The sequence below is a fragment of the Raphanus sativus genome, unplaced genomic scaffold, assembly GCF_000801105.2.
Source record: "Raphanus sativus cultivar WK10039 unplaced genomic scaffold, ASM80110v3 Scaffold2801, whole genome shotgun sequence".
NCBI lineage: Eukaryota > Viridiplantae > Streptophyta > Magnoliopsida > Brassicales > Brassicaceae > Raphanus > Raphanus sativus.
The window spans coordinates 1-13761 of NW_026618109.1; the positions used below are offsets into that span (position 1 = coordinate 1).

General features: G+C 40.1%; 3 protein-coding genes and 1 non-coding gene across 4 annotated transcripts; all 4 read left to right on the forward strand.

Annotated features, from left to right (window-relative positions):
- The first annotated feature begins 1506 nt into the window (after nucleotides 1-1506).
- Nucleotides 1507-3355, forward strand: LOC108845700 (glucan endo-1,3-beta-glucosidase 5). Its single transcript, XM_018618861.2, has 2 exons — nucleotides 1507-1935; nucleotides 2022-3355. Exons 1-2 carry the CDS (start codon nucleotides 1583-1585, stop codon nucleotides 3157-3159), a joined length of 1491 nt encoding a protein of 496 aa, XP_018474363.1. The 5' UTR covers nucleotides 1507-1582; the 3' UTR covers nucleotides 3160-3355.
- Nucleotides 3356-3395: 40 nt separating this feature from the next.
- TRNAC-GCA (transfer RNA cysteine (anticodon GCA)) lies at nucleotides 3396-3467 on the forward strand. The gene has a single exon. It is a non-coding gene; the product is annotated as a tRNA-Cys (tRNA).
- A 429-nt stretch (nucleotides 3468-3896) lies between these two features.
- Nucleotides 3897-6247, forward strand: LOC108846155 (DNA repair protein RAD51 homolog 1). Its single transcript, XM_057000612.1, has 9 exons — nucleotides 3897-4098; nucleotides 4493-4637; nucleotides 4714-4824; nucleotides 4909-5000; nucleotides 5144-5238; nucleotides 5315-5428; nucleotides 5494-5623; nucleotides 5713-5834; nucleotides 5916-6247. Exons 1-9 carry the CDS (start codon nucleotides 4003-4005, stop codon nucleotides 6037-6039), a joined length of 1029 nt encoding a protein of 342 aa, XP_056856592.1. The 5' UTR covers nucleotides 3897-4002; the 3' UTR covers nucleotides 6040-6247.
- A 431-nt stretch (nucleotides 6248-6678) lies between these two features.
- Nucleotides 6679-13423, forward strand: LOC130506008 (phosphoinositide phosphatase SAC4). Its single transcript, XM_057000613.1, has 16 exons — nucleotides 6679-7321; nucleotides 7409-7610; nucleotides 7734-7899; nucleotides 8092-8314; nucleotides 8408-8484; nucleotides 8723-8910; nucleotides 9018-9115; nucleotides 9307-9440; nucleotides 9542-9670; nucleotides 9778-10129; nucleotides 10792-10913; nucleotides 11017-11127; nucleotides 11480-11665; nucleotides 11851-12027; nucleotides 12325-12439; nucleotides 12937-13423. The coding sequence occupies exons 1-16, from the start codon at nucleotides 7199-7201 to the stop codon at nucleotides 13036-13038; spliced, it is 2505 nt and encodes an 834-aa protein (XP_056856593.1). The 5' UTR covers nucleotides 6679-7198; the 3' UTR covers nucleotides 13039-13423.
- The last annotated feature ends 338 nt before the right edge of the window (nucleotides 13424-13761 follow it).

The window sequence follows — 13761 nt, forward strand, 5'->3', positions numbered from 1 at the left end:
TTTCACTTTATGAACCACAGTCGTTTTGATGAGTAGGGCAACTGTGGGGTCCACTTTTTATTTTCAATAAAGTAAGGCTCGGCTCAGATAGAGAGGAGAGTAATTGATCCTATCAAATACTACCATCCATCTCTCAATGGCGGCACGAAAACAGATGCTCCTCCACCAGGTCGATGAACCTACAGATTCACTCGTGGAATCAATGACCGAGGTGCAAACAACCATGGCTCAGCTCCACTCTTCCGTCGCCGTCCTGATCGATTCCATGTCGGAGATACTAAAATCCATGTTGGAGATGAAAACAGCACTCCAACAACACCCGACGACGGCGACGGCGACGGAACAACCAACAGTCACGGAGGTTAAACAAGATCTCCCCGCCGAAGAAGAGAAGAAGGAGCCTCGCCATCGCCACATCTATACGAAGAGGATCGAAGTCGAGATGCCATCGTTCGACGGCCTGACTCGAGACCTAAACCACTGGATCATCAAAGCCGAGAGATACTTCTCCTTCGGAGACTTCACCGAGAAGGAGAAGATCATCATATCTTCCCTAAGCTTCGACGGTCCAGCGCTGAACTGGTTCGTCGCCACGGATCGTCTCAATCCTTTCGCGGGTTGGGATGATTTCAAGTCTCGGCTGCTGGAACGATTCGGGCATTCCGAATGTGCGATTACTCGTTTGCTTCAACTGGAGCAGGTGGGATCCGTCGTGGAGTATCTTACCCAGTTCGAGGCCATCGCGTCGGAGTTACCCAAGGATAAGGAGGATGGACACGGTGACAGGGTCTTTTTGGAAGGTGTGTTCGTTAAGGGGCTTAAGGATGAGATTAAGGATATGCTTCGTTTGTTTCAACCTAAAGGGTTGGATGAGATCATTGCAAAGGCTCGCAGGTTGGAGAATAGTCGCCTCTTTTGGAAAGGCTGTCCACGGGATGATTAAACAGTAATGAGGCTTGTTCCGTTAGGTTTATAACACGTTTTCAGCAATCCAACATGTTTGGTTTCAGTTGTTTTGGACGATTGTTTCGTGGATTCTTGATGCTTATTGCAACTGACTATAAATAAAGTTTTTGCGATCTAATATAATATTAGTTTGAGAGTATCTGGGTTCATACGATTGTATTGTGGTGGGTTAGAGAAAGTTTCGAATATTCTCCAAGAAAGACCCATTTCATACACTCCATCCTTTTCTTTCTTCTTCACCCTCCTTATTCATCTCTCATCTATAATTTTATTTAATCATCAGTATATGCGTAAATGACAATAATATCTTATAAACTGACCATGTGGAGTCCTTTTTAAAATGTTTGTTGAAAATTTGAAATAGTAGAAATGGAAGTCCTTGCTTGGAGGGTTTAGATTGAGGTTTATCTCCCTCCAATGGAATCAAGTTACTTATTGAAACCACCATCACATATACCTTTCCTTTGCCCTTCTTCTTCCATATACTCATTTTCCTTGGACTCCTATGTCTCTGTTAATATTTGTGTGTTATATATATATACACAAACACAAAACAAAGTCTCATTAGACCCCACACTCTGAAACAATCTTGCAGCCTAAATATCACACTTTATAGATGGGTCTTAATGATAAATACAACAAACTCGTTTTCTTATGCCTCTCTTTACTGTTATTTCACAACAATTTGAAGAATGTCGACGCCTTGGCATGTAACTGGGGGACACAAGCGAGCCATCCTATGCCACCAAACATAGTGGTGAAACTCCTCAGAGACAATGGGTTCAACAAGGTTAAGCTATTTGAAGCCGACCCTGGCGCACTTAGAGCCCTCGGTAAATCCGGTATTCAAGTCATGGTTGGTATCCCCAACGATCTCTTGGCATCTATGGCATCCACTGTCACCAACGCCGAGCTTTGGGTTCGACAAAACGTCTCTCAATACATCTCTAAATACGGTACCGACATAAGGTATCTATATATATATAAATAAACACATGCTTATAAAGACTTAAAATTTTTAAGTTTTTTATTTGGATTTTTAAATTTGATTTCAGATACGTAGCCGTGGGGAACGAGCCATTCTTGAAGAACTACAAGGACAGATTCGTCAAATCAACATACCCGGCGCTTCAGAACGTTCAAGCAGCTCTGGTGAAAGCCGGTCTCGGCCGGCAAGTCAAGGTCACGGTGCCTCTCAACGCAGACGTCTACGAATCCGGCGACGGTCTCCCTTCCTCCGGCGACTTCCGTTCCGACATCAAGACACTAATGGTCTCCATCGTCCGCTTCCTCGCCGACTCCGTATCCCCCATAACTTTCAACATCTACCCTTTCCTCTCCCTCAACGCCGACCCGAACTTCCCCCGCGAATACGCCTTCTTCCCCGGCGGCGGCGGAGCTAAGCCAGTCGTCGACGGATCGATCTCTTACACGAACGTCTTCGACGCGAACTTCGACACGCTCGTCTCGGCGCTGGAGAAGAACGGATTCGACGCGGAGAAGGTGGAGATCATCGTCGGAGAAGTCGGATGGCCCACCGACGGCGACGCGAACGCGAACACGGCGCTGGCTCAGAGGTTCAACCAAGGGTTATTAAACCGCATCGTCCGAGGACAGGGAACGCCTCGCCGGAAAACGGCGCCGGAGGTTTACGTGTTCTCGTTGGTCGACGAGGACGCGAAGAGCATCGATCCCGGGAAGTTCGAGCGCCACTGGGGAATATTCTCTTACGACGGCGCCGTTAAGTACCCGCTAAGTCTCGGTAACGGACGTCAGTTGGTTCCCGCGAAAGGGGTTCGTTACCAGGCACGTGAGTGGTGCGTGCTCTCTCCTCAAGCGGCTTCTGGGAATGCGTGGACGTCTTCTTCTGATTACGCGTGTCAGCTCGCTGACTGCACCTCTCTGGGCCCGGGGTCCTCTTGCGCTGGTTTAGATTCAGCGGCGAATGCGTCTTACGCGTTTAATATATATTTTCAGAAGATGGATCATCGCCGGGGATCTTGCGTGTTCGACAATCTTGGGGTTGTGACTAAGGTTGATCCGTCGCGTGGTTCGTGTAAGTTTCCTATTGAGATTGATACGAGCAAGCGTGATGAGACGTTGCGTCCGCGGAAGAATTCTGGTGCGGGTGAAGGGAAGTGGAGGACGGTGGTGACGGCGGCGATGGCGGTTGTTTGGGCGGTGATTAATTGATGATCCATTGGGGCGTAATTTTTTCTGTAACTATTTCTTTTTTCTCTGTAAATAAGACACTAGATAATTGGACATATCATTTGTCTTTCGGGGAACTGTTGTACTACGTATTGCTATAGTAGCTATACGCATATGAATTATGTAAATTAGATAGGGGCTTAATATGATATCAAAATTAACCAAGGGGGTAAAATTAACTAACGAAATTATTAATTATGAATATAATTTATCAAATTGGGTCCATAGCTCAGTGGTAGAGCAATTGACTGCAGATCAATAGGTCACCGGTTCGAACCCGGTTGGGCCCTACTCTTTTTAATTAAATTTAGCAATTACTCATGTATATTAACAATTTTTATTAGATAATTATAGCTTTTACTGCTGGTTGCTAATATTCCCTTTCATGGTTTCAATTGGCAATTTTTACCCCTGAAATATTCTTTTCAAAATACTATCCATACATTTTATTTTAAAAACATGAAAATGGATTTTTTTTTTTCAAAGGTATGTGGCCATAGTGAATTTTTGTTGGTAATTTAACCGTGACATGGCTTTTTAAAATTATTTTCAAAATAAAACTGATTAATAGGCCAAGCAACTCTTGGGCTTAAAAGCTAAGACGAACAAGGGCCAATAAGGAAAGCTGACCCTAAGACTTGTCGAAGAAGCCTTTGTTGCCTCATTGTCTTGTATAAAGTACAGTATAACAGTATAACTGTATAAGTGATTGTGGCGCTTCTTTCAATTCATTTCTACATTTTCGCAATTTCCCTCCACTCACAAAACCTCCTTTGACTCTCTCGCTGTTTCTCTGGTGTTACGGATCCGTTCTGATCGAGAGCGATGACGACAGTGGAGCAGCGTAGAAACCAAAACGCTGTTCAACAACAAGACGATGAAGACACCCAGCACGGCCCTTTCCCCGTCGAACAGCTTCAGGTACAATCTCTCCAGAATCTTCTCTCTCTCTCTCTCCTACGTAGTGGAATGCATAAGCTTGCCCAGATCTTGTGCCAATCGAAATGGGTTTGTCTTAAAGTCGCCAAAGAACTGTGCTTTTCTCTATCTACCCTTTGTTCGTTCTCGCGATGATAGATAGGATAGGCGTGAATCTGACTGACGGAGGATTGGGTTTCGTTAGGGGCCTGTAGAGTGAAATACTTTTAGGGTTTTTTGTTTAATTCAGATAAAGCTAAAACCTTTGAATGTTTGGGAATCTATCTCTTGCTATGACTCAAATGCCATATAATCTCTGTGGGTCTTCTGAGTTATTTTTAGTTTGTACCCATAAACGGGAGATGAATCAATGTTTTTTATGCACTTCAATTTTCAGGCGGCAGGTATAGCTTCTGTTGATGTAAAGAAGCTAAGGGATGCTGGTCTCTGCACTGTCGAAGGTGTTGCATATACTCCAAGGAAAGATCTCTTGCAGATCAAAGGAATAAGCGATTCTAAGGTTGACAAAATCGTTGAAGCAGGTACATTTTACATCTCTTTCATCCTTTTAGAGTTTATGCATTTTCTTGTTTATGTGTGTTTATATCGCTGTGACAGCTTCAAAGCTGGTTCCTATGGGTTTCACTAGTGCTAGCCAGCTCCATGCCCAGAGACAGGAGATCATTCTGATTACCTCTGGATCACGGGAGCTCGACAAAGTTCTTGAAGGTTGGTTCTGAATATTCTTGGTTGCATTTATTTGAGAGTTTGTTTTGCTGTTATGATCTTTACTTTGTATGTACTTGTGAACAGGAGGAATCGAAACCGGATCCATCACTGAGTTATATGGTGAGTTTCGCTCTGGGAAGACTCAGTTGTGCCATACACTCTGTGTAACTTGTCAAGTAAGTTCCATTTTTTTATGAACAGACCACTCAGCTAGTGTTGCTTATATAGTAGGATTCCAGTGAACTTGAAATTCGTAGTACGTTTTTTTGCAAAATTTGAGAAATATGTTTCACATTTTGGTTCATGTTTAAATGATTAGCTTCCAATGGATCAAGGAGGTGGAGAGGGAAAGGCGATGTACATTGATGCCGAAGGAACATTTAGGCCACAAAGACTATTGCAGATAGCTGACAGGTATCCTATCTTTGTAACACATGTGAGAGCATGATGAGGCAGAATAATCAGTAAGAAACCTATCAAAATGATGCAGGTTTGGACGAAATGGAGCTGATGTTCTTGAAAACGTTGCCTATGCGAGGGCGTATAACACTGATCATCAGTCAAGGCTTCTGCTTGAGGCAGCATCAATGATGGTTGAAACAAGGTGCGTTGTTCAGTTCCATTGTGTTCATGATGAGAGTGCTAACTGTGAAAGTTATGATGCCACAGGTTTGCTCTCATGATTGTGGATAGTGCTACAGCTCTCTACAGGACAGATTTCTCCGGAAGGGGAGAGCTTTCGGCACGACAAATGCATCTTGCAAAGTTCTTGAGAAGTCTGCAGAAATTAGCAGATGAGGTGACCACTCAGTACTATTAACTGTTTCTTTTTTCATAATTCCTCTGAGACACTCCATCCTGAAACTTTCTATTACATAATGGCTCTAGTTTGGTGTGGCTGTTGTTATAACAAACCAAGTAGTTGCGCAAGTAGATGGTTCTGCTCTTTTTGCTGGTCCACAGTTTAAGCCGATTGGTGGGAATATAATGGCTCATGCCACCACAACAAGGTCTGCAAATTGTAATCCTTGTTTTCTTTTCTAAGGTTCATTGGCAAAGTGTGTTTGTTTATGATGATGAATCATATACAGGCTGGCGTTGAGAAAAGGAAGAGCAGAGGAGAGAATCTGCAAAGTGATAAGCTCGCCATGCTTGCCAGAAGCAGAAGCTAGATTTCAAATATCTACAGAAGGTGTAACAGATTGCAAAGATTGATTGATCCTCTTCACTTGCAATACTCTTTTGTTTCTCGTCACTGTGGACTGAGAACAGATTTGCGTAAGCATCAAAGTAGTGATGAGGGAGTAAAAATAGCTTTGTAAGTAGGTTATCACGGTGATGAAAGTTAGTTGCTACCTGTTGTTGTACCCAGCTTCTCACATAATCTTATTTTTTACTACTTATATAAGCAAACACGCAAACACGGTAAACCCAAAAAAGGTAACATTAAAAAAAGAGAGAGATAGTAATCGTTACAGTCACAAATGTTCTAATTGGGTCAGAATGGAGTGTTTGCATGCGCTTTTACCGTCACTGATAATAGAGACTATAGTATATTTAATTTCATTGTCTTGGCGTCAGCATCTATCTCCATGATAAGATAAACATGTTTTTGTATACCTTGTTTACTTATATAATTTAGCTAAAAATGAGTCATTTCATTGATGATAATTGATATATAGTTGAAAAATTAAGGATGGAGATATTAAAGGAAGAAAGAGCAGGTATTCCCATTAGTGTCCAGACAGCTGTAAGTATAAATCATTGTCACGAGACTATTATTTCTTCATTTTATTTTATTATTTTTGTAAATCCCTATAAATAAAATAAAAAGAAAAAGGAGAAAAAATGTGGTTTTCGTCGGCTCTTTGTTTCTCTCGATCCAATCTTCTCCTTCCTTCCTTCTATCGACCGAAACAAAGAGACAGAGAGAGAAAGAGACACACAGAGCTGAATCTAATCTAATCATCTCTGTACAACATAAAACCCTTTCTCTCTCTCTCCATCTTCATCCTTCTTCTTACAGACACGTCTCCCTGCTTCAAAATTATTCTCCAATTCTTCCCTCTAAATCTCTTTTAGTTCTGCGAATCTAAGCTTCCTTCGAGTTCTGATCTCCCTTGATCGAGCTGTGTTCACCTATTTCCCTCGACAAATCTCGCATTTTTTTTTCTCGATCTCCAGAGCAGCAGCATCAGAAGAATCTCAGTAGAGAGAATCTGTGTTTTGTTTTTTTTTTTTTCTGTGAGGAAAAAAAAAAGTTTGAAACTTTGAATTTTTGGAAGGCTGGTGAATGTACCATCACCGGCGAGAGTTTCTTTCTAACGGCGGCTTTGGCTTAGATCTGTAACTCAAAAAGGGGGAATCAGATACTATGACCACCACCTCATCGCCATCAATTGAGAATGGAGCCTCCTCCTCCTCCTCCTCTGGATCATCATCATCTTCTGCCCTTCATGGCTGTATGCAAGAGTTCAAACTCTTCCAGACTCATTCTGTAAGCATACCAAAGCTTCCACCTTTTTTTTGATGATCTCTTAGGATCCATTTGTATTTACATTTTGATTTTTTTTTTGTTTTTCAGAATTTCTATATGATTGGTTGGAATGGTAGTGGAGTCTATAGAGTACTCAAGATAGACCGGCTTGACGCCTCTGAGCTTAATCTCAGTGAGGATCCCACTGCCTATACCAAAAAAGAATGCTACGAGTTGCTTAAACGGATACACGAAGGCAACAAGTCCACTGGCGGTCTTAAACGTGTTGCTGTCTGTTATGGTATCGTTGGTATGTCTTCTTTTTTTCTTTTGTGTCTCAAGTTATGTGTAAAGGAGACTAGATGCCTTTTACTTTAACTGCTTCTTCTCACCATTTGTTTTTTTTTCTTTTCCCATTTATGTGGTTTCTCAGGTTTCATTAAGTTTCTGGGACCATACTACATGCTGGTTATAACTGAAAGAAGAGAGATTGGTGAGATTTGTGGTCACCGGGTGTATGAAGTGGCCAAGAGTGAGATGATTTCCTTGCAGCATTCTAGTTTCCTTGGCAACATTGCTAATTCAAGAGACGAGAACAGGTTTTTTTTTTATATTATCCTTTTACTCCATTCTTTGTTTGTTGCAAGCCCATTGTTGAAGAAAGTTTTTTTTTTTTTTTCTTTTCTCTTTGGTGAAAAGAGAGAGTGCATGTGATTAGTTATTATACCCTTGTACCTTTTTATGAATTGAAGTCATTTTAAATCTTGTGTTTCCCACTTGTTGTTGAGCAGGTACAAGAGGCTCTTGTGTATGGTGGACCTTACGAAAGATTTCTTTTTCAGCTATTCTTACAATATAATGCGAAGTTTCCAGAAGAATGTGTGCGATCATGAGAGTGGTGGTACTCTCTATAAGAAAATGTTTGTGTGGAACGAGTTCTTGACTCGGGGAATTCGACTTCATCTTCGGAATACCGTCTGGACTGTAGCATTGGTCTATGGTTTCTTTAAGCAGGTAAGATACAGCTTTTAGTCTCATATACCTTCGATAGATTCACAGTATTGTATAGATTTATGTTTGCTGAACCTTGAATTCTTGTGCATGTAGACAACTCTCTCCGAAGCTGGACGGAATTTCAAACTCACTCTTATTGCTAGGCGTTCCCGCCATAATGCTGGAACCAGGTATCAGATCTCATCACTCCCTAGTTTCCTTCTCTGTGGTTTAACATGACCGTTATTACTCGCTATGTATTATTCTAAACTATAGTAGTAACTTGAAAACTATTGCAAATACATGCGCTAGCATTATTCAATATGTGTCCATCTCTTGGTTTGTTTTTCCAATATGATGAGATGGTATACGTTGTTACTTGAGGTAGTTGTTATTCTTCTTTTCTCTTAAACGCCTTCTGATTTTTAGGTACTTGAAACGAGGAATAAACGAAAGTGGCAATGTCGCTAATGATGTCGAGACAGAGCAGCTAGTGTCTGAGGACGTGCCAGAAGACCACCCCATGCAAATTAGTTCTGTTGTGCAGAACCGTGGCTCAATCCCTCTATTCTGGTCACAGGAAACCTCACGGATGAATCTTAAACCGGATATAGTATGTAAGTATTTTCTTACTAATAATACTACCTTGTCCCTTCTCTCTCTCTCTCTACGTATCTCTCTCTTCTCTGTGTGTTTAATTAAATACATTCATTGTCAAATCCAGTGTCAAAAAGGGACCTGAACTATGAGGCAACTAAACTTCACTTTGAAAACCTTGTCGAGCGATATGGAATTCCCATCATTATTCTGAACTTGATCAAGGTGAGTTGCCCAGTCTAGCGTGTTTTCACGTTCTTATCATCTTTCATGCCTTGTAGCTACTTTTTGTATTGGCAAGTGATGCGTCTTCTTGCACCTTAATCTAAGGAACTATTGTGTGTGCATTATCATTTTGATACTTCCACACCTCAAACCTTTCACTGATTTTTCCTGTTACTTTTGACAATCAACAGACAAAAGAGAGAAGACCTAGGGAGTCGATTCTCCGGGCAGAATTTGCCAATGCAATTGACTTTATAAACAAAGATCTGCCTGAAGAAAATCGTTTAAGATTCCTCCACTGGGACTTGCACAAACATTTTCAAAGGTATACTTAAAAATGCGTTCCAGCTGCTTCGAATAACGAATAATTATATATACATTTTTAGATAAAAACCAATCTTCTCTTTTCTCTGATCTTTATTTCAGCAAAACAGCAAATGTCTTGGCACTTCTTGGCAAAGTAGCTGCATGTGCTTTGATGCTTACAGGTTTCTTTTATTATGAAGTTACCCCAGCAATGAAGCTCGAGGGTTATATGAGCTTGTCTTCGTCTGAGTAAGCCTTTTTTCTTGATCTCCCGTTACTTGTTCATCTATTAGAGAATATATTTTTCCTGCAGCTATAAATTAAACTCTTACAGTAACCGTGTCTTAATATTGCAGTGCCGAGATGTCTCCACAAAATAGTTCTGATGATGATAGTGGGGAATATGATTCCCTAGAGAAGAATTTCCCCCCAAGTAAGAATGTTGCTGATGGAGATTGTGATATCAAGCCTGGCAGGCTCCAGAGGGGCGTGCTGAGGACCAATTGCATAGACTGCCTTGATCGTACAAATGTTGCTCAATATGCATATGGTTGGGCTGCTCTAGGACAGCAGCTCTATGCTCTGGGAATTAGAGATGCTCCAACAATAGAACTTGATGATCGTCTGTCTAGTGCTTTAATGGGGTTATATGAGAGAATGGGAGATACACTAGCTTACCAGTATGGTGGATCTGCTGCCCACAATAAGGTAATTTCTTTTCTTCTTCTCTTTTTCCGGTCTACCTTGACTTTTCATCGATTCTACCCTTTTATTTTATTTATGGAACTGTCTTATTTGAAGTCTTCTGCTATAGACAGTTGACACTAAATGCTGGGGCTGTTTATTATGGACAAAGTTTAGTTATGACTGGCTTCATGAGATGAATTGTATCCCTTTTCTCGTCAACAATTTTGATTGTTCACATTCAAAATTAAATAACAGGCATCGCCTTTTGTTTATCCTTCAAGCATGCTGATCAATCATCTCTTATATTTGAGCCTAAATATAGCCAACACTTTTTAGCTGACATGATTATTATTATCTGATTAGTTGGTTAGAAGCAGCATGTACATGACTGATAATATTTAAAGGATTTTTTGCTTAGACCATTTGGTATTCAACTTATGTAATGATATTGGTCTTAAGAATTGATGAATCTGATTTCTGATCTTGATCTTTGATGTCCAATACAAGACTCTTATTAGGTAAGTTGTTTTATATGTCATCTATCTCAAAGATCGTTGGAACCTTATTATTCGTGCAAGGATATTGGACTTTTAGACTAGCTTAAAATTCATTGCGTAATCACTTCTTGCTAGGATATTGTTTGGATACGCTTGTTGATTTCTAGTATTTCTGGATTGCAACAGGTTTTCAGTGAGAGGAGAGGCCAGTGGAGAGCAGCAACCCAGTCACAAGAGTTCTTGAGGACTCTGCAGCGTTACTATAATAATGCATATATGGATGCGGATAAACAAGATGCCATTAATATGTATGCTGCTCTCTGTCACACTCTTTCGTATATACATGTTACGCAATGATCTCTCAGAGTCTTACAGACATTTATTGGGCTTTTGTGACTTTGTCATATGCAGATTTCTTGGTACGTTCCAGCCTGAAAAAGGGAGGCAGGCGATTTGGGAGTTGCGTTCAGATTCCCGCTCTAATGGACAAAATGGAGAGATAAGCATAGGGGAAGATGAAAGGTATGTCTCTGTGACTGCAACCATGTAGGTATATGCATATAGAAGTTCATCTTTCACCGATTTGTAGGAGTTATACGAGTTCTGATAGACCTACTTGCAATACATTTTGTATACGAACTTTGAAACAAATAGGCTCTACATCTTTATTATCCCTTTCATGGATTGCCATTCTCCACCGTAACTTCCAGTTTCCATCCTATGAAACTTTTGTGACTAACCATATGGAATGATCATATGATCCAGACTCATGGATTGGTCTCTTTGTAGTAGATGAACTTTAAAAGTGAACAATAATATTTTGACTGTGTTCCGCTACATTTATCATGATAGCTCTTAATACTATGTTTTCCAGGTTTCTTGTGAAGAGATGCTTATCAGATGGTAATATTCTCCATGAAAGTCGCACACGGATGTCCGCAATGAGTAGCAAGCATGAAAGCATATCACATAGAGGTTTTGTGTCATCACGCCAAGTGAATCATATAACTTCAGAGTCATCACCAGATATGCCAGCTGCTGGTGATGTATCATTATCGAGGTATGTTAAAGTCTTTCTTACATTTTCTTGTGTTTATTGCTAAATAAAATATGTACAGCAACATATCTCATAAATTTTTGAGGTGGTTGTCTTTCCGCTTCATTTAGTCAAAGAATTCGTGTGGTAGTGTATAGTAACACTTGTCTCTTGTTAGTCTGAATCTTCGGCTGTGACACCTTTTGTAGGTGTGCTCCTTCAATGCCCAGCACACACTTTTTTGGAGATGTGAAGAAGATTCAACATAATGGTAGTAGCTCCTATTACTTGTCCGAGCAGGAAGACATGTCTAGTGTCTCAAATTTTGTTGATGTCGAGTGGCTTTCGTCATCGGAAAATCTATGCGAGAGCGATCAGTTGTACAGGTAAAACTAAAAGTACTGTGCATGTTAAGAAATCGATGTTCTACGTTTTAAAGCAGTAAATGGAGTAACCAGATCACGTATAGCTAGAAGCTTAAAGTTTTCTATATCTATAGCATCATATTGGCCATCGTTTTAAAAATCCAGCTGATTATGTTTCTTCCAAAAATCTTATCGTAAGATTCCAAGTATCCATCTGTGAAAGGGTTCTTTCACCATTGATGACCAAAATAAACGATAAACGCCTATTTCTTATAAATGATTATCAATTTTTTTGAATATGCATTGCTCTTTTGGTAGGCCGTCAGCGGTCACAACCTATTCAACCGCAGAAATTTCATCATCAGAGAATATCATCAGTGAAGTAAAACAGTCAACGCCAGCTATGAGCGAGAATGGATCAAGCAGCAGGAAGGTCAGTATCTTCCAAATTATACTCTGCATATCTCCCTATCTAGTTTTATTTAGTGAGATACTTGATTCTGAGTTCTAGCTCGTCTTTTTATGATATCTTCTCTGAAACTTGGATGAACCACTGGCAAAAACTAGAATCATAAAACTTAGTTGAACAAACAAAGATGCTACAATAGGATTTAACAAGCAGATTATATCCAAAACTAGCTGAACCTGACACAAATAGATGGTTCTGTTGACTCTCTTCTTTTACAATGTTTATATCCCTCGGCTAAAAACTTTACAATTGATATGAATATGAAATAGTTAAGAGTCTGGCCAATCTGTATTGGTCAATAAAGAATTTGTCTGGCGAACTTATCCCAGCAAGGGTGGTTTCATACTTTATAGCATACATACTACATATGACACTGCTCTCAGATTATTCGATTGTTATGAGAGCATATATTGTCATTTGGTTACTCACTTGAAACTTGTCGGATTTATTTCCTTAAGCAGGGAAAGGAACCTATGGGAACCGAACCATCCACAAAGATCCACGATGATTTTACTGATAGCTTCAAACAATGGGTAGCATACGGAGAAGCACTCTGCCATTGAAGCTCTTTCAACTTTCCATTTCCAGCAAGAACCATACTTCTTCAGCATACTAATGGTTTTATGGACATTTGGGTATTACGGTGCAAACATGGAGAAGGTGGACTGGTAGAGAGATTCTCGGTACCACATATTTGAAACTTCGCGGTGATGACCAAACGGTCAAATGAGGTATTATACATTATAAAGAGGAGCAAATAAAAAAAATAGCTGAGAGGTTTGAGTTTAGGGGAATTATCATCTTTGTGGAGAGAAACTTATGATAATCTGAGACTTTTGTTAGAATATTTTATTGGTTCTGGTTTGTAGTCTACTGTAAATATATGTTTGGTTTATTGATCCATCATGTAACTTCTTTTCCATGGGTAAAAAGTCATTTCTTCTACCACCTGCTGAGCCTGCAATTTATTGATCTTTAGCTAATCTTCATACTGATATGAGGATCTTCAGAGCTTTTATTTTGATTTAGATCCTTCATATTGGTAGCAGATCTTCGAGGACTTGTCCTTGTGGTTTGAGCTAAGTTACAAACTGTTAGAAGATCTTTCAGGGATCCAAATGATTCTCCTTTGAATATCATATAGTATTGTTTGATGTGAGTTGTCTTGTCTCGTAATATTATTGCTATTATATTTTTTTTTCGTTTAACAAGACACCATTTATTTCAGATTTGTTATGGATGTGTATGTTGCCATTTATAACTACAACAGAAGCGCATAGCTTTAG